The 23955-nt window shown below is 42.2% G+C and overlaps 1 protein-coding gene across 25 annotated transcripts in view; it reads right to left on the minus strand.

Moving 5' to 3' along the window:
• Positions 1-1394: 1394 nt before the first annotated feature.
• Positions 1395-23955, minus strand: part of dlg1b (discs large MAGUK scaffold protein 1b) — a 266351-nt gene continuing 243790 nt past the window's right edge. For all 25 annotated transcript variants that reach the window (XM_024435208.2, XM_042328550.1, XM_024435214.1 and 22 more), the window contains 6 exons: positions 7890-7940; positions 7582-7683; positions 6981-7153; positions 4337-4446; positions 3925-4016; positions 1395-3672 (listed from right to left, as the gene is read on the minus strand). In XM_024435208.2, coding sequence (XP_024290976.1) covers positions 3566-3672; positions 3925-4016; positions 4337-4446; positions 6981-7153; positions 7582-7683; positions 7890-7940 — 635 coding nt within the window. In that variant the 3' untranslated portion in view covers positions 1395-3565. The remainder of the gene's footprint in view (positions 3673-3924; positions 4017-4336; positions 4447-6980; positions 7154-7581; positions 7684-7889; positions 7941-23955) is intronic.

Genomic DNA, 23955 nt, shown 5'->3' on the forward strand with positions numbered 1-23955 from the left:
ATCAGTTATTAATTTAGGCCCTTATCTATGAATTTCACATGACTGAGCAAGGGGCGCAGCCATGGTTGGGCCTAGGAGGCCATTGATCCACTAACTGGGGATCCAGGCCCAGCTAATCAGAAAGAATTTTCCCCACAAAAGGGCTTTATTACAGACAGAAATACTCCCCAGTTTCCTCAGCTGTCTGGGTAGCTGGTCTTAGAGGATCCTCAGGAGAAGAGGCTGATTGTGGCGGTCCTGGGCTGGAGTGGTCTGCGATTCTCTAAAATGGCGTTGGTGGCGGCTTATGGTAGAGAAATGAACATTAAATTCTCTGGCAACAGCTCGTGGACATTCCTGCAATCAGCATGCCAAATGCACACTCCCTAAAAACTTGAGAGATCTGTGACATTGTGTTGTGTGACCAAACTGCGCATTTTAGAGTGGCCTTTTATTGTCCCCAGCTCAAGGTGCACCTGTGTAATGATCATGCTGTTTAATCAGCTTTTTGATATGCCACACCTGTCAGGTGGATGGATTATCTTTGCAAAGGAGAAATGCTCACTAACAGGGACGTGAACAAAATTGGAGGGAAATAAGCCTTTGTGCATATGGAACATGTCTGGGATCTTTTATTCCAGCCTGTTAGATCTTTTAGAACAGGCAGTTAACCCACTGTTCCTAGGCCGTCATTGAAAATAAGAATTTGTTCTTAACTGACTTGCCTAGTAAAATAAAGGTAAAATAAAAAAATGTTTAAAAAAAATCAGCTCATGAAACCAAAGCGTTACATGTTGCGTTTATATTTTTGTTCAGTATACCTTTTCCATACATTCCGTAATCAATTTTAAATATTTCACATATCCTAAAAAATGTCTAAAAATATATATTTGATGCCCCCCCCCCCGTATGGGCGATTATTGAGTGCTTTTCTCAATAGTGGAGTGGAGTGTTGTGAGCATAACAGAGCATGCTTTTTAGTCCAAGAGAAGGCTTGAGCAGGGTCCAGGAAACCGGCTCCTATTAGAGGCATCCAACCATATTGCTGTTACCAGTTTGGGGTGGCTTTGGACTCTTGCTGCCTCCGTCTGACTTCCCCAATAGGCCGAATGTGCTTGTTTGTTGTAATGACCTCATGATGTAATATCTTCAAATGTTTAAAAAAGTAATGTTGCGCTCATGGGGATGTCATTCCTTGAGCACCAGCCTACAGATATCTTGAAATCAAGTGCAATTTGCACATGAAAATGTCATTGGATATCTCAATAATCATCAACAGCCATCTTCAGACCCACATCTATTTCCACAATACACACACAGAAACAAACAATTGGAGGGGTGGTCAATTGAAATAGGGTTTACGATCTGGCACTACACACACACAACAGAAAGAAAATACTTGCACCACACCACAGTAAGTTGTATGAGAAATGTTATATTTTTTTATTCAATTATGAGCCGTTCTCCTCTCTGATTAATGGAATGAATGAGAATCGGTAGGTTATTTACATGTTTCCAGACAGTCCCCCCAAAAGTGGAGGTGGTGAGGTGATGGAAGAAGCAGCTTTGTAGTGTAGAAAAAGCCGTTATCTTGAAGGTGAGGATGGGGGGAGGCCTCGCTGAGGGACACAAGCCTTGTGTAGAGCCCTCCGTTGAACGAAGTCTATAAAAAAAGTCCAATGGGTCAAGTCTGGGCTTTCAGTTCCCATATCTACTATAGAACCGGCATCATTGCATTCTGGAAAAAAACACTCAAGAATAGCCAGTACATTCCTCACGTGAAGCTGTGTTGTTTTCAAGTCAGGGCCTTTAAACATTTGGCAGGTGTAATAAACAAATATGTTATTTAATATTTTTGCTATATTACTTCTAGTCATCTGTAGTTTTATGGGTTACATCGTTTTTTTTCAAAATCTTGTAGGCTTTCACATGATGTAAAGACAACTAGTCGGTTACTATAATAGGACACTGGAGGATACTAGCTGCCATAGTGGCCCTTTCTGAGACTGCTCTCTAATCTAAAACATACGTTTTACCTGGGCAGGGGAAGAGGTGTCTATAGTCCTGGTACAGTACAGACTAACTGCTCCGGAGTGAAGTTTCCCCCAGGTGCAGAACTAGGATCAGCTTCCCCTCCATCAATCCTAACCTTAACCATTGGGGAGAAAATTCTACTGACCCAAGATCAGCGTCTAGGGGCAACTTCACCTTACACCTCAAACTTGAAACAGGGATAATGTTTCACAATAGTGACACCCTGTTCATAATTTCACAGTTTAATCAATAATTGAGGTATTAGTTGTGGGGGAAAAGAGCATACCCATAGGTTCTTTAGAACCACAATAAGGGAGCACTGTATTAGAATAACCGTTTTTCTGATGTAGACTAATAATTTCTTTAAAAAAAACATTTTTACAGGAGTTGGTGGTAAAAGAAAACAAAAATATATATATTTATATTTAAATATCTTTTATACTTTATTTATATATGATTAAAAATGCAATCAAAATAATTCCCATAGTATTAGTGTTTAAGTAAAGTTCAATATAGACGTTTATTATAACAAAATAGGCAGTTTACGGAGGGTTAAATATATGTTAAAATCTCATTGTACAATAAAGTTGTTACATTTTTGCATCTGCATTTTGCGGACAAACCTAACGACACCTAAAAATGTCAGTCCCTTACTTTTGCATCTGTAAAAGCACTCAAACAAAAACAATTCAAACGATCAAAGATGGTCATTTAAACAGCAAGACACAGCTTAAAAACTCTCCATAGTTCTTACACTGATCTGATCTCAAACTCAAGTTCTAGAGGGTTTTAGTAGGAGCGATATCACATTTTGCTCATGAAAATGGACTTGAGTTGAAGAACCCTGTTCAATCAAGTGCCGCACAAGAAACATCTGTGTGCCGCTCAAAGACACAAAATTCAATGGCTTTCTAACATGGATACACTGGTAAGGAGCGGGGGGGAAAGTGAATACAACTGTGTTATATAAAAAAAAAAAGACTACTATGATAAATATGCTGAAGGATGACGGTTGGGGGGTAAAAGAAAGTGGAAAAAAGGTACTAAAAAGACATGCTGTTAAAGCTATCACGTGCAACGTTTTGCTTTGTGTTTCCCCTACTTATAACCTAATGCCTGAACTTCCTTTGTCTTCGGACGAAAAAAAACTAGACTTAAATAGGAGGTACTATTAAGCCACTAAAGTGAGCCTTAGTGAGCCACTAAAAAGTTATTTCACTTTCCTTTTTTCTTAGAAAGTCACCTCCTTTAAACATTAAGGAACTGTACCGTTTGAACAACATCATCTGCCCCTCTGTGCTTTGCTCTGCTGGTCTGGCTATTCGTTGTCAACATCACTGGCCGTCACTGTCACTTCTCGGTCGGTGGGACCGAAGACTTAGGTCATGAGAGAAGCCTGGCAGAGGAGGGGGATTGAGGAAAAGGGGGGTGATAAGGTTCGGACCGTTTTGCAGGTGGTAGGGTAGTGTTTCCAGTTTCAGCAGAACAGGGCAAAAATCATAAATAAAAAGGAGAGGAGGACGACAGGGGAGTAGAAAGTGTTGTGACCTCTTCATAATTTCTCCTTGGATAGCACCCATATGAACAGGCCAGACTGTTCCTCTATGGTCTGCTTGACTTGCTCGTAGATCTCCTCCAAGGTGTCTCCTTGAACAATGGCTGAAACAGACACAAAAAAGGCTTAGTGACTGGTTAAGCATAGCTTCTCATCCAATAGCCTTTATATGCATCTACTTGCAATGCTGTGTCTACTCTGTTGCTTCCATTGTAATTTATTTGCTGTGAAGCCCCTTAAGATTTCCCTGTGTTAAAAAAGGGTGATATACACATAGAAATAAAGTAAACAATTAAATGTTAAACTAACCGTCCCATGTCATGCCAAGGACACAAAGAAAGGGGTTAGTTTGTCACCTGTAAAATGCTCAGTGAACTCCTGCTCCAGCTTGGTGGCTCTGTCAAAGGTCTTCCTGCTCTGCTCCTCTGTCAGCCTCTTATTCATCTCCCTGATAGAAAGGGAGAGAACAGCACAGTGACAACCCTGTGACAACCCTGTACACAAAGGTGTGTCTAGATCCAGGTACTAATTCCGGCAAGAACAACTAGCAGTCCAAAACAACTGTAGAAAGACACACCGATACCAGACCTAAACTTCTTTCTTATTTTAAAAATGTTATTTGCAGATTGCATGACACAGGCTTTTGTGCCAGTTAAGCTCCGAACCGACAGAGCTAGTAGCAGCAACCATCAAGTCTGCAAAACTAAGCTGACAGTTGTACCAGGTGGATAAGCATCTAAATCTGACAGAGAATCAGCTACCACTCACATGATGTTCTCCATAGACTTGGGTTTGATGAAAACAGCGATGGGATGGAGCTGGGCCAGCTGCAGCCTCTTGATGGCGTTGCCCGACACATCCAGGATGCAGTGTTTGCCCTTAGGGAGGGGAACAGAGAAATCTGGTGGGTGCAGTGTTGTCACGATACAGAAACACAAACCAGACTGAACTCTATGATATGCTTTATGTAAAATATTGTTTGCTGTGCCGGAGTCAGGAGTAGTTGCCTAAGCTTCCGACTCTGGACCACATATGCACCCTGGTGATGGGGGTTCGAGCCCCGTCTTGGCCACCTTCTGTCTATGTCCCTACTATCGGTCTCCCTCTACATTTCCCGCTGTACTGTCCCAATTTTTTTATTTATTATGTGCTGTAGCTTGGAAAATAAAAGACATGACTTTGGGTGACAACATAAGGCATAACTCCTATTAACTGGAGCATGATTTCACAGAGCCCTGAATGAGCACCTTTGTTTGGTGAAGAAACCTGAAGTTAAACAATGGCGACCCCTTTTAGCTACCTAGGCTACATGTACACTAGCCGTCAAAAGTTAAAGAACACTTACTTATTCAAGGGTTTTACTTCATTTTTACTATTTTCTATAGTGAAGAATAATAGTGAAGACATAACAACTATGAAATAACACATATGGAATCATGTAGTAACCAAAAAAGTGTTAAACAAATCCAAATATATTTAATATTCTTGAAATAGCCACCCTTTGCCTTGACAACAGCTTTGCACACTCTTGGTATTCTCTCAACCAGCTTCACCTTGAATGCTTTTCCAACAGTCTTGAAGGAGTTCCCACATATGCTGAGCACTTGTTTGTTGCGTTTCCATCACTCTGCAGTCTGACTCATCCCAAAACATCTCAATTTGGTTGAGGTTGGGGGATTGTGGGGGCCAGGTCATCTGATGCAGCACTCCATCACTCTCCTTCTTGGTAAAAATAGCCCTTACACAGCCTGGAGGTGTACTGGGTCCTTGTCCTGTTGAAAAAACAAATGATAGTCCCCACTAACCCCAATCCAGATGGGATGGCGTATCGCTGCAGAATGTTGTGGTAGCCATGCAGGTTAAGTGTGCCGTGAATTCTAAATAAATGTCACCAGCAAAGCACCCCCACACCATAACACCACATAAGGAGATCATCCGTTCACCCACACCGCGTCTCACAAAGTCTGGAACCAAAAATCTCCAATTTGGCATCCACACCAAAGGACACATTTCCACCAGTCTAAAGTACATTGCTTGTGTTTCTTGGACCAAGCAAGTTTCCTCTTCTTATTGGTGTCCTTCAGTAGTGGTTTCTTTGCAACAATTCGACCATGAAGGCCTGATTCACACAGTCTCCTCTGAACAGCGGATGTTGAGCCAGTTTCATCATAGCGCTTGATGGTTTTTGCGACTGCACTTGAAGAAGCTTTCACAGTTCTTGAAATGTTCTGTATTGGCTGACCTTCATGTCTTAAAGTTATGATGGACTGTCGTTTCTCTTTGCTTATTTGAGCTGTTCATGCCATAATATGGACTTTTACCAAATAGGGCTATCTTCTGTATTACACCTCCCCCATTCCCCCATCTTGTCACAACACAACCGATTGGCTCAAACGCATTAAGGAAAAAAAATCCACAAATTCACTTTTAAGAATGCACACCTGTTAATTGAAATGAATTCCAGGTGACTACCTCATGAAGCTAGTTTTGAGAACGCCAAGAGTGTGCAAAGCTGTTTGGTTCCAACCGCTGTGTCATTGTGAGACGCGGTGTGGGTGAATGGATGATCTCCGCATGTGTATTTCCCACTGTGCTGGTGACACACTATGATTTATTTAGAATTCAAGGCACACTTAACCTGCATGGCTACCACAGCATTCTGCAGACAATACACCAGCCCATCTGGTTTGGGCTTGGTGGGACTATCATTTGTTTTTCAACAGGACAATGACCCAACACAACTCCAGGCTGTGTAAGGGCTATTTTACCAAGAAGGAGAGTGATGGAGTGCTGCATCAGATTACCTGGCCTCCACAATCCCCCGACTTCAATCAAATTTAGATGGTTTGGGATAAGTCGGACCGCACAGAGATGGAAACACAGCCAACAAGTGCTCATCATATGTGGGAACTCCTTCAAGACTGTTGGAAAAGCATTCCAGGTGAAGCTGGTTGAGAGAATGCCAACAGTGTGCAGAGCTGTCATCAAGGGAAAGGGTGGCTATTTGAAGAATCTGTTTAACTTTTTTGTTTACTACACGATTCCATATGTGTTATTTCATAGTTTTGATGTCTTCATTATTATTATATGTAGAAAATAGTAAAAATAAAGAAAAACCCTTGAATGAGTAGGTTTTCTAAAACTTTTACCGCTAGTGTGTCTATGCATATTCCTAAAAATCTAAGGGCATATTTATCTACTGGAAATTACTGGGCATCTTACAGACTGTTGCTTTTAAGGCTGAACACACTTAAGCCTGTTACATCCAGGGTGGGAAAAAAACAGCCTTGGTTGAAAGTACATCAATACAACCAGAAACTGCTGTTTTTTTCAACCAGTTTTTCCTGCTGTGGTGGGACTGCAGACAGTGAAGAAGTTCCATTAAGGATGGCCTTCTATTCGGTTCACATACCTTCTCTGCCACCTCACGCACCGACTGTACGCTGGTCCCGTACAGGTGGTTGTTGTACTGGCCCGCCTCGATAAACTTGTGGTCCTGGATGTCCTTCTCCATCTGCTCCCTGGACACCACAAAGTGGTAGTCCCTGGTGTCAACCTCATAGTCCCGCTTAGGTCTGGTTGTGTCTGGGGGGAAAGGAAAGGACCAGTGTTAGACGTATGGCGGAAACTCCCTCTTTCCCATCTTTACATTAATCCAATGCTTTTAAATGTGTGGGGAAGAGTGCAAAAGTCCCAAATTGCACTCTATATTGAACTGCTTTTGAACATATATAGAGTATAAAAGAGTGCCATTTGGGATGTATATTTTGTGAGAATTAGTGAGAAGAGATCAACTCAGACTGTGTTGACTGCTTTAATCAGACTGCGTGACCAAATGGTTGGCCTGCAAGTAGAAACATTTCCTATTTTCACCATGAACAATGCATAAAAAGAAAATTACCATTGTAATGAATGGTGCATGTTTTCTCAGCCACAACTTGTGTTTGAGGAACTAAATAACCTGTAAAAGCACTGTCTTTTACCAGGGCAAACACGTAAGACAAGTAACTCACGGGGTACACAGGACCCAAATTTGTCGGGGAACTCCGATATCAGGTCGTCATTTACCCGATCCTTCATGGGACCGAGAACAATCACTGGACGGGTGTAGTTCACTGATGGGAGAACAAAAAGCCAACCACTAAGATTGTGTTTGAAAAATCCAAACACAGTCCAGCAATTTGGAAAAACATCACACTTCTAACTGAAATTGTGTTTCACACCAACGCCTCCTGAAGCTATACACATTGAAATCAAATGTAATTTAAATGTTAACAAGGCACCAAAGGAATTTGACTGTGATGGAGAAAAAGAAGCTCACCTTCCTGTTGATTGACTGGCTCGTACGACAGCACGTACTCCTCTTGACCACCTGAGAACAACGAGTAACCACAGAAGAACCATGCTTTCCATCACACAAGAATACAGAAAATAATTCCACTTTGATACTTTTCTGTATATATCTATGTTGTTTGTTTTATGCTATGCAAGTGACGTAGCAAGTAGCCGTGTCATTAAAAAACAAACATTTGTAGGCTTTTTGAATGGTCTCCAGCGCAAAAACTTAATGAAAGGCATCAAGTAAATTTATCCACAAACACGACTATAATTTGTTATATATCTTATATGACCGTGTTTTCAAGAATTTCCTAATACAATCGTCAAGCCCATTCAATAGATCAGGGACATGAAAATGAAAGTACGACATAGGAATATGTCACTTTCACGCTGTATTGAAATTACTATTTGAAACCACGAGCTTGGTATACATGTGTTAGCTGACAACGTCAAAAAAGATGTGCACTCTTCCATGGGGCAAAATTCATTGTGCTGTTCTGATTCTGGATGGTCAGGTTGCAAGCAAGAATGACAGGAAACTGCCATGTTAGAAATCATTAGTGGCTCGTTTCAGCTTGTTATTGATACCATGCCTTGTTCTGAGGTGTTTAATGGATTTTGTGTCAATGCTAATATGGCTAAAATTCCCTAGCTAGCTATAAAACAACTGTAACGATGTATTTGAGAGACAAGCACTTATTGTAAAAATGTATTTATGTTTTCAATAGACATAGATATATAGCTTAAATGTTGTCAACAATCTAAGCCAGCACAGTCTGTTTTGGCCCTTAGTTTGCGCAAGCCTCGGTTTTGTTGCTGAACAACCAACCCGTCTATAGCTCTTGATCCTAGAATGATTTTCCTTGGTCCTAGGATGAGAGGTTTGGAGCAATGGTATGGGCGAGAGTTTGATCAGAGGATCATTGACTTTATTCAATTATCTTTGGTTGGAGGGCATGTTGAATGAACATATGGCTAAAGTTGTTACACAAGAGCTGAGCAGTAAGTGAGCTCTTTAATTCGGCAAAACAATGGTTGCACCACAAATTACATCCTATTCCCTACATAGTGCACTACTTGCCCTAAGGGCCCTGGTTAAACGTGGTGCACTAATAGAGGGAATTCATGACCTCGGCCAAGACATGCTTTTTTCAAACTCTTCCGAAAAAGTGGAGAACACCAGCAGCGTCGCAGTGAAATGTAATGTCTAGGAATAATGCAAGCTATAAAAACTGGTAGATGGGTCCAATGGTCCAGGATATGGCTACAACATTCCTGTGTTATGAGTCTGACCAAAATGTATGTTCAAACACAATGTGTTCAGAAGATTAAAATAGCAGATCAGACATGAGCACATTCAAAATTACACGCATACACACTAGAGGTCTTTACGGGTCCAAAAGTTGGAAATGGATCTATGGCTTTCCCATCCGACCCCATATACATAATTTTTTATGTTTTTCCAAATGGACCCGAGAATAGTCACACACGTTACAGAAAGGCCAGTAAAAAAAAAGTTATTAATAAATTAAAACTGTTCCTTGTGTTTCGATGTCTAGCATATTCAAAATGTTACAGCCTATTGTTTAAACTTTCCTAAAATATTAATTGTCCATCCCGGTACATCTGTAAGAGATCTGAGCGCTAAATGCATCAGGGTGCATAGGCTTAAATGTCCACTGTATGATATTAATATACAGAAAATGTATATAAAGGAAGAGAAGCTTAGGGATAAAAAAAAAAGAGTGGCTACGGATACAGAGTTCTGTATCCTAATTTTTGCTCAGGCATTCTGTGCATGTGCAGGATCATTTTTTTTACCTAGCCGAGTGCCCACTCCGCCTTACGTACTTGCTGTGCTGAGTGCTACGCTGCCGTTCCCCCCCTCCTTGGTCATCTTTGTCTGGTCACTGGTGTTGAATACAAACTTCATGTTTTACACAAAACTATTGCATTCTCTCATTAGCCTATTAAGCATAAGCACGATTTCCTACAAACCTCATGTTTTACACAAAAGAGTTCGAACTAAGGCATTTGATGCCTCAGTAAGCATAAGCGCGATTTCATGTTCTTTTTCAGGAGGGGAGTAGGCATGGCCTAACATTTTTAGAAGACTTAGACCAGAACCTTGATACTGTTTGACATCTAAGTTTGAACATTAGTCATGAAGATTAGGTTAAAAAAAATCTTCAAAACTTGAATCGCTAGACTGCCTGTTTGTGTCATGCTTGTTTGCAATACTGACAAAGTTTGTACGAACATGTCAATAATGTATTTTGTGTAAAACATGTCAAATGAACTGCAAGTTAAAGGAACCGGTCTTTTAGCTAGCTAGATATTTTTTAATGGTCTGAATTTGCACTAAGAATTGTTAGCTAAAAGACAGTCAACCTGTTCCTTTAAAAATCATGCATCTATTGACATGTTTTACACAAAATACATTATTGACATGTTCGTACAAACTGTGTGTGACACAGGCAGTGCAGCGATTTCATGTTCTTCTTAGCTACGGAGTTACATGCAGCTATTTACTCTCGCCACGATATCAGCATATATGGCATAACTATAGAACCGGGCAATGCAAAACGAACTCGCCCATTGTCAGAATATTTTCTCTGGTCCGGATACATGCTCGACTGCCTAGAATGTTCGGCTACCCATAGGTGGAACGCAGCAAGACAGCAATCATAGGCTATGCTGCGCAGGGGCAAACAGGCAGTCAAGTAGTGTTATTTTTTCAGGAACCTACGATATGGCAGCAACTATAAAGATTAGCCTACATCATCACACAAAACACTGATTGTTTTTTCTCCTAAGTGTTACAACGATTTATATCACTTCACTGCAACGTTACGTCAAAAGGGCAGTCCTTCGGAAAATATTTATCCTGCTCGACTGCGTCACGTCACAGACATGCCAAAGCAATCGCTGAATTTGTCTCGGGCAGGCAGATCTAAATCAAATCAAATCAAATTTTATTTGTCACATACACATGGTTAGCAGATGTTAATGCGAGTGTAGCGAAATGCTTGTGCTTCTAGTTCCGACAATGCAGTAATAAAAAAACAACAAGTAATCTAACTAACAATTCCAAAACTACTGTCTTATACACAGTGTAAGGGGATAAAGAATATGTACATAAGGATATATGAATGAGTGATGGTACAGAGCAGCATAGGCAAGATACAGTAGATGGTATCGAGTACAGGATATACATATGAGATGAGTATGTAAACAAAGTGGCATAGTTAAAGTGGCTAGTGATACATGGCTCCCCTTACACTGTGTATGACAGTAGTTTTTTTTGGAATTGTTAGTTAGATTACTTGCTCGTTATTACTGCATTGTCGGAACTAGAAGCACAAGCATTTCGCTACACTCGCATTAACATCTGCTAACCATGTGTATGTGACAAATAAAATTTGATTTGATTTATTACATAGGATGCAGTCGATGATATAGAGTACAGTATATACGTATGCATATGAGATGAATAATGTAGGGTAAGTAACATTATATAAGGTAGCATTGTTTAAAGTGGCTAGTGATATATTTACATTGTTTCCCATCAATTCCCATTATTAAAGTGGCTGGAGTTGAGTCAGTGTCAGTGTGTTGGCAGCAGCCACTCAATGTTAGTGGTGGCTGTTTAACAGTCTGATGGCCTTGAGATAGAAGCTGTTTTTCAGTCTCTCGGTCCCAGCTTTGATGCACCTGTACTGACCTCGCCTTCTGGATGATAGCGGGGTGAACAGGCAGTGGCTCGGGTGGTTGATGTCCTTGATGATCTTTATGGCCTTCCTGTAACATCGGGTGGTGTAGGTGTCCTGGAGGGCAGGTAGTTTGCCCCCAGTGATGCGTTGTGCAGACCTCACTACCCTCTGGAGAGCCTTACGGTTGTGGGCGGAGCAGTTGCCGTACCAGGCGGTGATACAGCCCGCCAGGATGCTCTCGAATGTGCATCTGTAGAAGTTTGTGAGTGCTTTTGGTGACAAGCCAAATTTCTTCAGCCTCCTGAGGTTGAAGAGGCGCTGCTGCGCCTTCTTCACGATGCTGTCTGTGTGAGTGGACCAATTCAGTTTGTCTGTGATGTGTATGCCGAGGAACTTAAAACTTGCTACCCTCTCCACTACTGTTCCATCGATGTGGATCGGGGGGTGTTCCCTCTGCTGTTTCCTGAAGTCCACAATCATCTCCTTAGTTTTGTTGACGTTGAGTGTGAGGTTATTTTCCTGACACCACACTCCGAGGGCCTTCACCTCCTCCCTGTAGGCCGTCTCGTCGTTGTTGGTAATCAAGCCTACCACTGTTGTGTCGTCCGCAAACTTGATGATTGAGTTGGAGGTGTACGTGGCAGTCGTGGGTGAACAGGGAGTACAGGAGAGGGCTCAGAACGCACCCTTGTGGGGCCCCAGTGTTGAGGATCAGCGGGGTGGAGATGTTGTTGCCTACCCTCACCACCTGGGGGCGGCCCGTCAGGAAGTCCAGTAACCAGTTGCACAGGGCGGGGTCGAGACCCAGGGTCTCGAGCTTGATGACGAGCTTGGAGGGTACTATGGTGTTGAATGCCGAGCTGTAGTCGATGAACAGCATTCTCACATAGGTATTCCTCTTGTCCAGATGGGTTAGGGCAGTGTGCAGTGTGGTTGAGATTGCATCGTCTGTGGACCTATTTGGGCGGTAAGCAAATTGGAGTGGGTCTAGGGTGTCAGGTAGGGTGGAGGTGATATGGTCCTTGACTAGTCTCTCAAAGCACTTCATGATGACGGAAGTGAGTGCTTTCGGGGCGGTAGTCGTTTAGCTCAGTTACCTTAGCTTTCTTGGGAACAGGAACAATGGTGGCCCTCTTGAAGCATGTGGGAACAGCAGACTGGTATAGGGATTGATTGAATATGTCCGTAAACACACCGACCAGCTGGTCTGCGCATGCTTTGAGGGCGCGGCTGGGGATGCTGCCTGGGCCTGCAGCCTTGCGAGGGTTAACACGATTAAATGTCTCACTCACCTCAGCTGCAGTGAAGGAGAGTCCGCATGTTTTCGTTGCAGGCTGTGTCAGTGGCACTGTATTGTCCTCAAAGCGGGCAAAAAAGTTATTTAGTCTGCCTGGGAGCAAGACATCCTGGTCCGTGACTGGGCTGGATTTCTTCTTGTAGTCCGTGATTGACTGTAGACCCTGCCACATGCCTCTTGTGTCTGAGCCGTTGAATTGAGATTCTACTTTGTCTCTGTACTGACGCTTAGCTTGTTTGATAGCCTTGCGGAGGGAATAGCTGCACTGTTTGTATTCAGTCATGTTACCAGTCACCTTGCCCTGATTAAAAGCAGTGGTTCGCGCTTTCAGTTTCATGCGAATGCTGCCATCAATCCACGGTTTCTGGTTAGGGAATGTTTTAATCGTTTTAATACATAGCTTTCACAGCTCTACGATAAAGAATGCGACCTACACACTTCCTTAAACATAAAATAGGTAAAGAAGTAATTTTGTGTGCCTTAGCGAGACAGAGAAAGAGATGGAGATATGCCGGCAGCATGTTCCAGACACGACATGCATTTCTTTATCCTACTACTCCTATAGCCTACCCATATAGGGCCTTATAAAATCTGCAGTGTGGAGAAAGTGGACAGAATCACAGAATCCAGACATTAAAACGGAATTCAACAATATTAAAAACAGTATTGAACTTAGCAGAGAATCAATTAAATGTATTGACAATTCATTAATCAGCCCCAGTTTGATGCCAGAGGGTATGGCTGCCATTTTACGGGCTCCTAAACAACTATGCCATTTTGAGTGTTTTTCCCCCCCGCATTGTTTTTAACTTATTTTGTACATAATGTACCGTAATTCCCAGACTACAAGCCGCTACTTTTTCCCCACGCTTTGAACCTCGCGGTTTATACAATGACGCGGCTAATTTATGGATTTTTCCCGCTTTCACAAGATTCATGCCGCCAAAAAACTGAGCACCGTCACATAATGTGACGTAAATCAAGCGTGCTCAAACTTCCCATCATTCTGATTACGGTAGTCATTTTGTCACCCTCATCATGGCAAAGACACGGAGAAATGCATATGATGCAGCTTTCAAGGTGAAGGCGATTGATCTGGCTGTTGGAAAAGGAAAAGAGCTGCTGACAGCGTGGAGCATTGTCAAAAAATACACTATCATCAACGGGTTTGCTGGACTGCTGCGTGGTGAAGAGGGCAGCGATCCAACATCGGATGAAGCAATTCTGAGGCTATTCAACTCCGACACCGAAGGAGATGACTTCAGTGGTTTCAGTGCACAGGAGGAGGAAGATAGTGACCAATGACTTTCTTGGTAGGCTACTGTTTACTGCTATTTTTAAAATATTTTTTTGCTTGTTACAAGCCTTGTTTCGTTAAAGCCTATTTATTTTTGTTACAAGCCGTGTTTCGTTTAAAGAGACATACCCCAAGAGATTTTCAGCTGCAAAAGGTGGCTCTACAAAGTATTGACCTTGGGTGGGTGAATAGTTATGCACGCTCAAGTTTTTTGTCTTATTTCTTGTTTGTTTTACAATAAAAAATATTTTGCATCTTCAAAGTGGTAGGCATGTTGTGTAAATCAAATGACACAAACCCCCCCAAAATCTATTTGAATTCCAGGTTGTAAGGCAACAAAATAGGAAAAATGCCACGGGGGTTGAATATTTTCGCAAGCCACTGTAGGTCTGGATTGGCTGGAAGCTTGGCCCCAGTGATGTACTGGGCCGTACACACTACCCTCTGTAGCGCCTTACGGTCGGATGCCAAGCAGTTGCCATACCAGGCGGTGATGCAACCGGTCAAGATGCTTTCAATGGTGCAGCTATATAACATTTTGTGGATCTGGGGACCCATGGCAAATCTTTTCAATCTCATGAGGGGGAAAAGGTGTTGTCGTGCCTTCTTCACGACTGTCTTGGTGTGTTTGGACCATGATCATTTATTGGTGATGCCAATTGGAGTGGGTCTAGGGTTTCAGGGATGATTGTGTTGATGTGAGTCATAACCATCCTTTCAAAGCACTTTGTGGCTACCGATGTGAGTGCCATGGGACGATAGTAATTTAGGAAGGTTACCTTCACTTTCTTGGGCACAGGGACTATGGTGGTCTGCTTGAACCATATAGGTATTACAGACAAGAAGAGGTTGAAAATGTCAGTGAGGACACTTGCCAGTTGGTCCACGTATGCTCTGAGTACACGTCCAGGTAATCCGTCTGGCCCCGTGGCCTTGTGTATGTTGTCCTGTTTAATGGTATTTCTCACATCGGCTATGGAAAGCCTGATCACACTGTCGTCCGTAACAGCTGGTGCTCTTATACATGCTTTAGTGTTGCTTGCCTTGAAGCGAGCATAAAAGCCATTTAGCTCACTGGCCAGCTTGCGGCTAGGTTTCCCCCTTAGTAGTCAGTAATAATTTGCAAGCCCTGCCACATCCGACGAGCATCAGATCCGGTGTAGTAGGATTCAATCTTAGTCTTATATTGGCACTTTATCTGTTTGATGGATTGTCGGAGGGCATAGCGAGATTTCTTATAAGCTTCCAAATTAGGTGGTCTATAGTATTCATTCCTCTGGTTGCACATGTGACATGCTGGTCGAAATTAGGTTAAATGGATTTAAGTTTTCCATTATTAATAAAGTCCCCGGACACTAGGAGCGCCGCTTCTGGATGAGCATTTTCTTGTTTGCTTATACAGTTCATTGAGTGCGGTCTTAGTGCCAGCATTGTTTTTTGGTGGTAAATAGACGGCTATGAAAAATATAGTTGAAAACTCTTGGTAGATAGTGTGGTCTACAGCTTATCATGAGGTACTCTACCTCAAGTGAGCAATACTTTGAGACATCCTTAATAATAGATATCGCGCACCAGCTGTTATTGACAAATAGACACACACTCCCACCCCTCTACTTACCAGACGCAGCTGTTCTGTCCTGCCGATGCACGAAAACCCAGCCAACTGTATATTATCCGTGTCGTCGTTCAGCCACGACTCGGTGAAACATAAGATATTACCGTTTTTAATGTCCCGTTGGTAGGATATTCTCAAACGGAGATCATCCAGTTTATTCACCAGTGATTGCACATTGGCCAATGGAACGGATGGAATAGGCCGACTAATTCTCACAAGGCACCCAGATCTCCGCCCCCTGTATTTCCATCTTTTCTTAACGCGAATGACGGGGATTTGGGCCTGGCCTCGGAGAAGCATATATCCTTCACCTCGGACTCATTAAAGAAAAAAATGTCATCCAGTTCAACGTAAGTAATCGCTGTTCTGATATCCAGAAGCTCTTTGCTTCATAAGGTCATAAGAGATGGTAGCAGGTGTCCCACACAAGTTGCCCAAATGTACCCAAGTGGCCGAATTGGTGAAATGACCTATAACTATATACAGCAGTGCAAATAACTATATACAACATATCAAAAAGCAATTCTAAAACACACACACAAAAATGTTTTTTTTTAAATTAGAAAATAAATATATTTTAAAAAAAACAATACACCCCTTGGAAGTCCTCGTCATAATATTTTGCTGCCTGTGCCATGTCCCATAGCAGTCTCTTTCTGATGTAAAGCAGAGGAAAACTGAACAAGTGGTGCATTTCATGCGACACAGAACATAACGACGCCTCCATGCTGTGTCCTTTTGGCCCTGAGGCACAGTCATGCCTGCAGTAATGAACTGTGGCATAGGAACACCACTGGGGGCACAGGTAGAGCGGGCAGCTTGGCACCGGGGGCTCCCAGTCGGAGTCGCTATCACTGTGAAAGAAAACATTTAAAAAATGTATTGTATGAGCCTTTTATCATCACATAAAATAAACAGATATGTATTGTATAGAGCAGAGGGAACAGTCACTAAGGTGTTCCATTCAACTCCGGCCATTGTTGTGTGTGTGTGTATATATATACACACACACACACCCAAACAAACCAACACACACGCACACACAAACAAACTACACATTTCATTTTTATATATATATATATTTTTACATTTCATAAAACAGCATTAGCACTTACCCGTCCAGAAGTATGTCCTGTCCTTGCAAGAAACAGCTCCTCAGTTCGTTTGAATCATAACACTCCCAAGATTCCTCAAACAGAAAATCTGTCTCACTTTCACATTTTCACTTTAGAGTTTGACTTTGCTTTACATGATTTATTCGCCATGATATCTTCAATGAAATCGTTGAAACTACAACTTTCCGAAATACAGCTGCGCGTAAAAAGCCTTATACAGCAACTCATCTGATCGTCAAGGCGAGAATGGAGTTCCCTGCGCGTGCGATTACAAACAAGGAATTGTGGTCCAACCCCAAACCATTACATACTGGTGTTTACCTCAGCTCATTGGCTATCTACCCAGCTAGATTTCAAGAAGATCAGTGGTCATTGGGCAGAAATATAGTCAATCAATGAATCTTCGCTAATATTATTGGTGCGTAAGGTTGTCTTCAAATCAGCTCACTTCGGTCAATACCGAAAAAAACCAATGACGTTTGGCTGTGTTGCAAACATCCAGAGGAATGCACTGAAACCCACCATAACTAGATAAACGATTGTTTACAGGGGGGAATCACGTCAAATGCTCCGTAAGAAATTGATAGAGATGGAATTCACGGCACAAACGGTTTACAAAATGTTTCGATTTAGGCTATAAAAATGGATTTTATCAAAGAAAACGACACTTCATTTGATCAATGGGACACTCAGGAATAGAAATAAGAGCAAGATATCATAATTTTACCTTCAGATGTGAATGTGTAAAAACTGTCATGGCGGAAAATGTTTCTGTTGTTGATTGCTCTTCTCAAACAAAAGCATGGGATTTGTTCTCTGTAATAGCTATTTTAAATTGGAAATGTAGTTTGATTACCAAGATTCTAATCTTTTGAAGGGTGTAAGACACTTGCATTTTCAAGAATGTTTAATGTTACGAAGTTGTATTTTTAGTTGTCACTCTGAAATTTCCCCTGATGTTGGTCCCTGTACAGGGATCGCAGCCATAACAGAAAAAGCTTGGCACATCTAGCCACTGGGATTTTTGCCCATTCTTCAAAGCAAAACTGCTCCAGCTCCTTCAAGTTGGATGGGTTCCGCTGGAGTACAGCAATCTATAAGTAATCCAAATAGATTCTCTATTGGATTGAGGTCTGGGCTTCGACTAGGCCATTCCAAGACATTTAAATGTTTCCCCTTAAACCACTTGAGTGTTGCTTCAGCAGTATGCTTAGGGTCATTGTCCTGCTGGAAGGTGAACCTCTATCCCAGTCTCAAATCTCTTGAAGACAAACAGGTTTCCCTCAATAATTTCCCTGTATTTAGCACCATCCATAATTCCTTCAATTCTGACCAGTTTCCCAGTCCCTGCCGATGAAAAACATACCCACAGCATGATGCTGCTACCACCATGCTTCACTGTGGGGATGTGGTTCTCGGGGTGATGAGAGGTATTGGATTTGCGCCAGACATAGCGTTTTCCTTGATGGCCAAAAAGCTACATTTTAGTCTCATCAGCCCAGAGTACCTTCTTCCATATGTTTGGGGAGTCTCCCACATGCCTTTAGGCAAACACCAAATGTTTTTGCTTATTTTTTTCTTTAAGCAATGGCTTTTTTTCTGGCCACTTTTTTTTATTTCACCTTTATTTAACCAGGTAGGCTAGTTGAGAACAAGTTCTCATTTGCAACTGCGACCTGGCCAAGATAAAGCATAGCAGTGTGAACAGACAACACAGAGTTACACATGGAGTAAACAATTAACAAGTCAATAACACAGTAGAGAAAAAAAGGAGAGTCTATATACATTGTGTGCAAAAGGCATGAGGAGGTAGGCGAATAATTACAATTTTGCAGATTAACACTGGAGTGATAAATGATCAGATGGTCATGTACAGGTAGAGATATTGGTGTGCAAAAGAGCAGAAAAGTAAATAAATAAAAACAGTATAGGGATGAGGTAGGTAAAAATGGGTGGGCTATTTACCGATAGACTATGTACAGCTGCAGCGATCTGTTAGCTGCTCAGATAGCAGATGTTTGAAGTTGGTGAGGGAGATAAAAGTCTCCAACTTCAGCGATTTTTGCAATTCGTTCCAGTCACAGGCAGCAGAGAACTGGAACGAAAGGCGGCCAAATGAGGTGTTGGCTTTAGGGATGCTCAGTGAGATACACCTGCTGGAGCGCGTGCTACTCTTCCGTAATGCCCAGCTCTTTGGAGTGTACAGCTTAAAATGGCCCTATGGACAGATACTCCAATCCCCACTGTGGAGCTTGGCTGGGTCTTTGTTGCCTCTTTGATTAATGCCCTCCTTGCCTGGTCCATGAGTTTTGGTGGGTGGCCCTCTCTTGACAGGGTTTTTGTGGTGCCATATTCGTTCCATGTTTAAATAATGGTGCTCCGTGGGATGTTCAGTTTCGGATATTGTTTTATAACCCAACCCTGATCTGTACTTCTCCACAACTTTGTCCCTGACCTGTTTAGAGGGCTCCTTGGTCTTCATGGTGCCCCTTGCTTAGGGGTGTTGCAGACTCTGGGGCTTTTCAGAACAGGTGTATATACAGTGGGGCAAAAAAGTATTTAGTCAGCCACCAATTGTGTAAGTTCTCCCACTTAAAAAGATGAGGCCTGTAAGTTTCATCATAGGTACACTTCAACTATGACAGACAAAATGAGAAAAAAAATCCAGAAATCACATTGTAGGATTTTTTATGAATTTATTTGCAAATTCTCCACAAATGTCCTCCACTCGTTATCTGTATTAAATGGCACCTGTTTGAACTTGTTATCAGTATAAAAGACACCTGTCCACAACCTCAAACAGTCACACTCCAAACTCCACTATGGCCAAGACCAAAGAACTGTCAAAGGACACCAAGACTGGGAAGACTGAATCTGCAATAGGTAAGCAGCTTGGTTTGAAAAAATCAACTGTGGGAGCAATTATTAGGAACTGGAAGACATACAAGACCACTGATAATCTCCCTCAATCTGGGGCTCCACGCAAGATATCACCCTGTGGGGTCAAAATTATCACAAGAACGGTGAGCAAAAATCCCAGAACCACACGGGGTTCTAGTGAATGACCTGCTGAGAGCTGGGACCAAAGTAACAAAGCCTACCATCAGTAACACACTACTCCGCAACGGACTCAAATCCTGCAGTGCCAGACGTGTCCCCCTGCTTAAGCCAGTACATGTCCAGGCCCGTCTGAAGTTTGCTAGAGAGCATTTGGATGATCCAGAAGAAGATTGGGAGAATGTCATATGAAACCAAAATATAACTTTTTGGTAAAAACTCAACTCGTCGTGTTTGGAGGACAAAGAATGCTGAGTTGCATCCAAATAACACCATACCTACTGTGAAGCATGGGGGTGGTGACTGACTAAATACTTTTCTGCCCCACTGTATACTGAGATCATGTGACACTGAGATAGCACACAGGTGGACTTTATTTAACTAATTATGTGACTTCTGAAGGTAATTGGTTGCACCAGATCTTATTTAGGGGCTTCATAGCAAAGGGGGTGAATACATATGCATGCACCACTTGTCTGTTTTTTTGTTGTTGAATTTTTTGAAACAAGTATTTTTTTTTATTTCACTTCACCAATTTGGACAATTTTGTGCATGTCCATTACATGAAATCCCCCCCCAAATCTATTTAAATTACAGGTTGTAATGCAACAGAATAGGAAAAATGCCAAGGGGTTGAATACTTTTGCAAGGCACTGGATATACTAGGCGGTGTCAGAGGAAGGCCCAACTTCCGCACCTTTGACCCCGTTCCAGGGAAGTCAAAAGACACACACATTATTAGCAGACATAGAGTACGCCTTGGATGGCTACCCGAATGCTACAGATACTGACAGGCTTCACCTGTTGAAGCGAACGTCGAATAGACACGTAACAAGGTTAATCCGTCTAAAACAGAAACACGTGCAAAATGACTACGCAAAACTTGCCACAGTTTTGAAAATAGAATTCAGTGGTTTTTCAATTCGCAACCAGGACAGCTCGCTGGTTAAGACTGTCAAACAAGCTCGGAATGAACTACCACAAGCATAGGCTTACTTTGGCCTTCTCACTGAAACAGGAATGGAATTACCATTCAAACTAATTTTCTGTCGAACATGTATCCCAACTTAATTAACTACTTGGGCCCTACAGCCCACGTTGGTTTGCCAATCTCAGACCTCAGAGAGCTTGCAAGCACAGCTTTTGAGGCATCAAAATTGAGCCGCACAAAGAGCCCTGACATCTCAGTTTTCAATATTCAACAGGAGCACTCACTTCAGTTAGAGGGTGCGTTATCAGGGATAGGAAAGTTGAGAGATGATGCACAACAACGGTATCTACCACGAAATCACAATACCAACAACTATAAACAATGTCGCAAGCGAAATGACTACCACTACAATCAACCTGATCGCTACGTTCCTACACCCAACCCACACAAAGTAACAGGTAACAAAGGGTTCAATGACGATCAAACTGAAGACAAATGTTCCCTAAAAGTTCTGCTAAGTACAGAAACGCAAACATTTTGAGAAAGAGGAAAAAGATCCGTCACCATCACTAGGCTTGGATTTTTTAAACTCCGATAAGTCAATCTGTTTTCACCATGAATACAAATAACACATCACACCGTTGCGAACAATCACTCCACTTTGTGGGGAATATGACCACAAGACACATCTCTGAAAGTCGCTACCTGGAAACAGTCTTGGAGTACTGCTTAACCCATGATGCGCTAATTTATTCGGGCTCGACAATATCGCTCATCTCTCAAACATTATTTCATGATCTCAAAAAGGGCTGTGAACCCAGCCCTTTAAGATAAAAATGGAAAGATGCGACACTAAACTTTGAGGTTTCACTCGATTACCTCGATTCGAGTTTCACTCGAAACTCGATTTGAGACTCATGCTGAAACTACACTTCCAAATGTATCGCTTGTTCACCATGTGTATGTTACCAGCCTCGAAAATGAACCCCTGCTACTCGGCGCAGACTTGATGGATAATTTGGTTGCACTGATGGATTGGAAAAACAACCAATTGTGATCACAAGTAACCATGCCGTCTCCACTGACCACATTGCCTTCTCCTAACTCTGGCTGCAACACAGTCATCCACAAAGAGTATCTGAAGACAGGACCCCTTGGGAAAAATGCATTTCGATACCTCTTGGTACAGAGTTTGACTCAAGCAGATATTATGCTATCTTCTCAAATTCAATCAGCAAACCTGATATACTATTCTTTTCATTTCGAGCCAGCAGTCTTCGTGAGTGAGCAACTTCCCTCGTGATCCTGAAGCCGGGATGAACTTCTCTTGTCCTTCAAACACTTCCTCAAGCACTGCGGTCGTCTAAGGAAACAAAGCATCAACGTTCAGAGTGGACTCTGCTTCCAATGATACATTTTGCGCTTTGAGGGGGATTGAAATCCATTACAATGAACGGTGTCAGGTCCGCCAATGACCCAGTGACTCCAGCTGGTGAAACACTGTGCGATATCGGCAAAAGATATCCTCATCTCAGTTTGCAGGTACTGGAATGGTTGCCACACGTGGACGCTGTGGTGAATGGCAGGCCACGACAGCCACTGAGCGTTTTGAAGCACAAACACCAGGAGATTTGGTTTAAAAGTTACAGCCAATCTATTAACAACACGGGTGCTGACAACTTGTACAAAGGGTCCAACCTTTTCGTTTGTGCCTCGGACACCAACCGCTTGTGGGGGGAATACTGGAACAATATTTCTAACTTAGAACGTGGGGAATGATCAGAGGCGACCTAAAATAACACTAATGTCGGTTTGGTTGTTATTTTGTGATGTCATTCAAAATGTTAAAAAGGAAATACTGTAACTTGAAAAGTATACACTCTACATGTAAGAAGTTTCCATCCTCTGCGTTATGCATGCTACAGGGGTTCTTCCTTTAAAAGTTGCGTCGTACTGCAGCACAGCATGCGGGCTGCCTCAGAATTCTATGGCACGTTATTTAAGTGTAGTTGTGCCACAGTTTAGACTACCGAAAGATCAGCAATATTTTGGAGACGATTTTGTTTTCAAATAACAGAAAGTGAGTGGTTGTAATCTGAATAAAGGTAAAAGGCCATTCTTGAACATGGGGTGAGACAATATGCCCTTTTCATTTTGTCTGGTTTTTCAACCACTCAACACATTTCTGTTAACAAACTATAGTCTTGGTAAGTCGGTTAGGACATTTACTTTGTGCATGACACAATTCATTCTTCCAACAATTGTTTACAGACAGATTATTTCACTGTATCACAATTCCAGTGGGTCAGAAGTTTACATACACTAAGTTGACTGTGCCTTTAAACAGCTTAGAAAATTCCAGAAAAGTATACCATGGCTTTAGAAGCTTCTGATAGGCTAATTGACATCATTTGAGTCAATTGGAGGTGTACCTGTGGATGTATTTCAAGGCCTACCTTCAAACGCAGTGCCTCTTTGCTTGACATCATGGGAAAATCAAAAGAAATCAGCCAAGACTTCAACAATTGTAGACCTCCACAAGTCTGGTTCATCCTTGGGAGCAATTTCCAAACGCCTGAGAATGTACCACATTCATCTGTACAAACAATAGTACGCAAGTATAAACACCATGGGACCACGCAGCTGTCATACCGCTCAGGAAGGAGACTCGTTCTGTCTCCTAGAGATGAACATACTTTGGTGCAAAAAGTGCAAATCAATCGCAGAACAGCAGCAAAAGACCTGGAGGATACAGGTACAAAAGTATCTATTTCCACAGTAAAATGAGTCCTACATCGACCTGAAAGGCCGCTCAGCAAGGAAGAAGCAATTGCACCAAAACCGCCATAAAAAAGCCAGACTACAGTTTGCAACTGCACATGGGGACAAAGATGGGGGTGGCAGTATCATGTTGTGAAGCAGGGGGGCGGCAGTATCATGTTGTGCTTTGCTGCAGGAGGGAGTGGTGCACCTCACAAACTAGATGGCATCATGAGGAGGGAAAATTAAGTGGATATATTGAAG

The sequence above is a fragment of the Oncorhynchus tshawytscha genome, linkage group LG10 (assembly GCF_018296145.1).
Source record: "Oncorhynchus tshawytscha isolate Ot180627B linkage group LG10, Otsh_v2.0, whole genome shotgun sequence".
Taxonomy (NCBI): domain Eukaryota; kingdom Metazoa; phylum Chordata; class Actinopteri; order Salmoniformes; family Salmonidae; genus Oncorhynchus; species Oncorhynchus tshawytscha.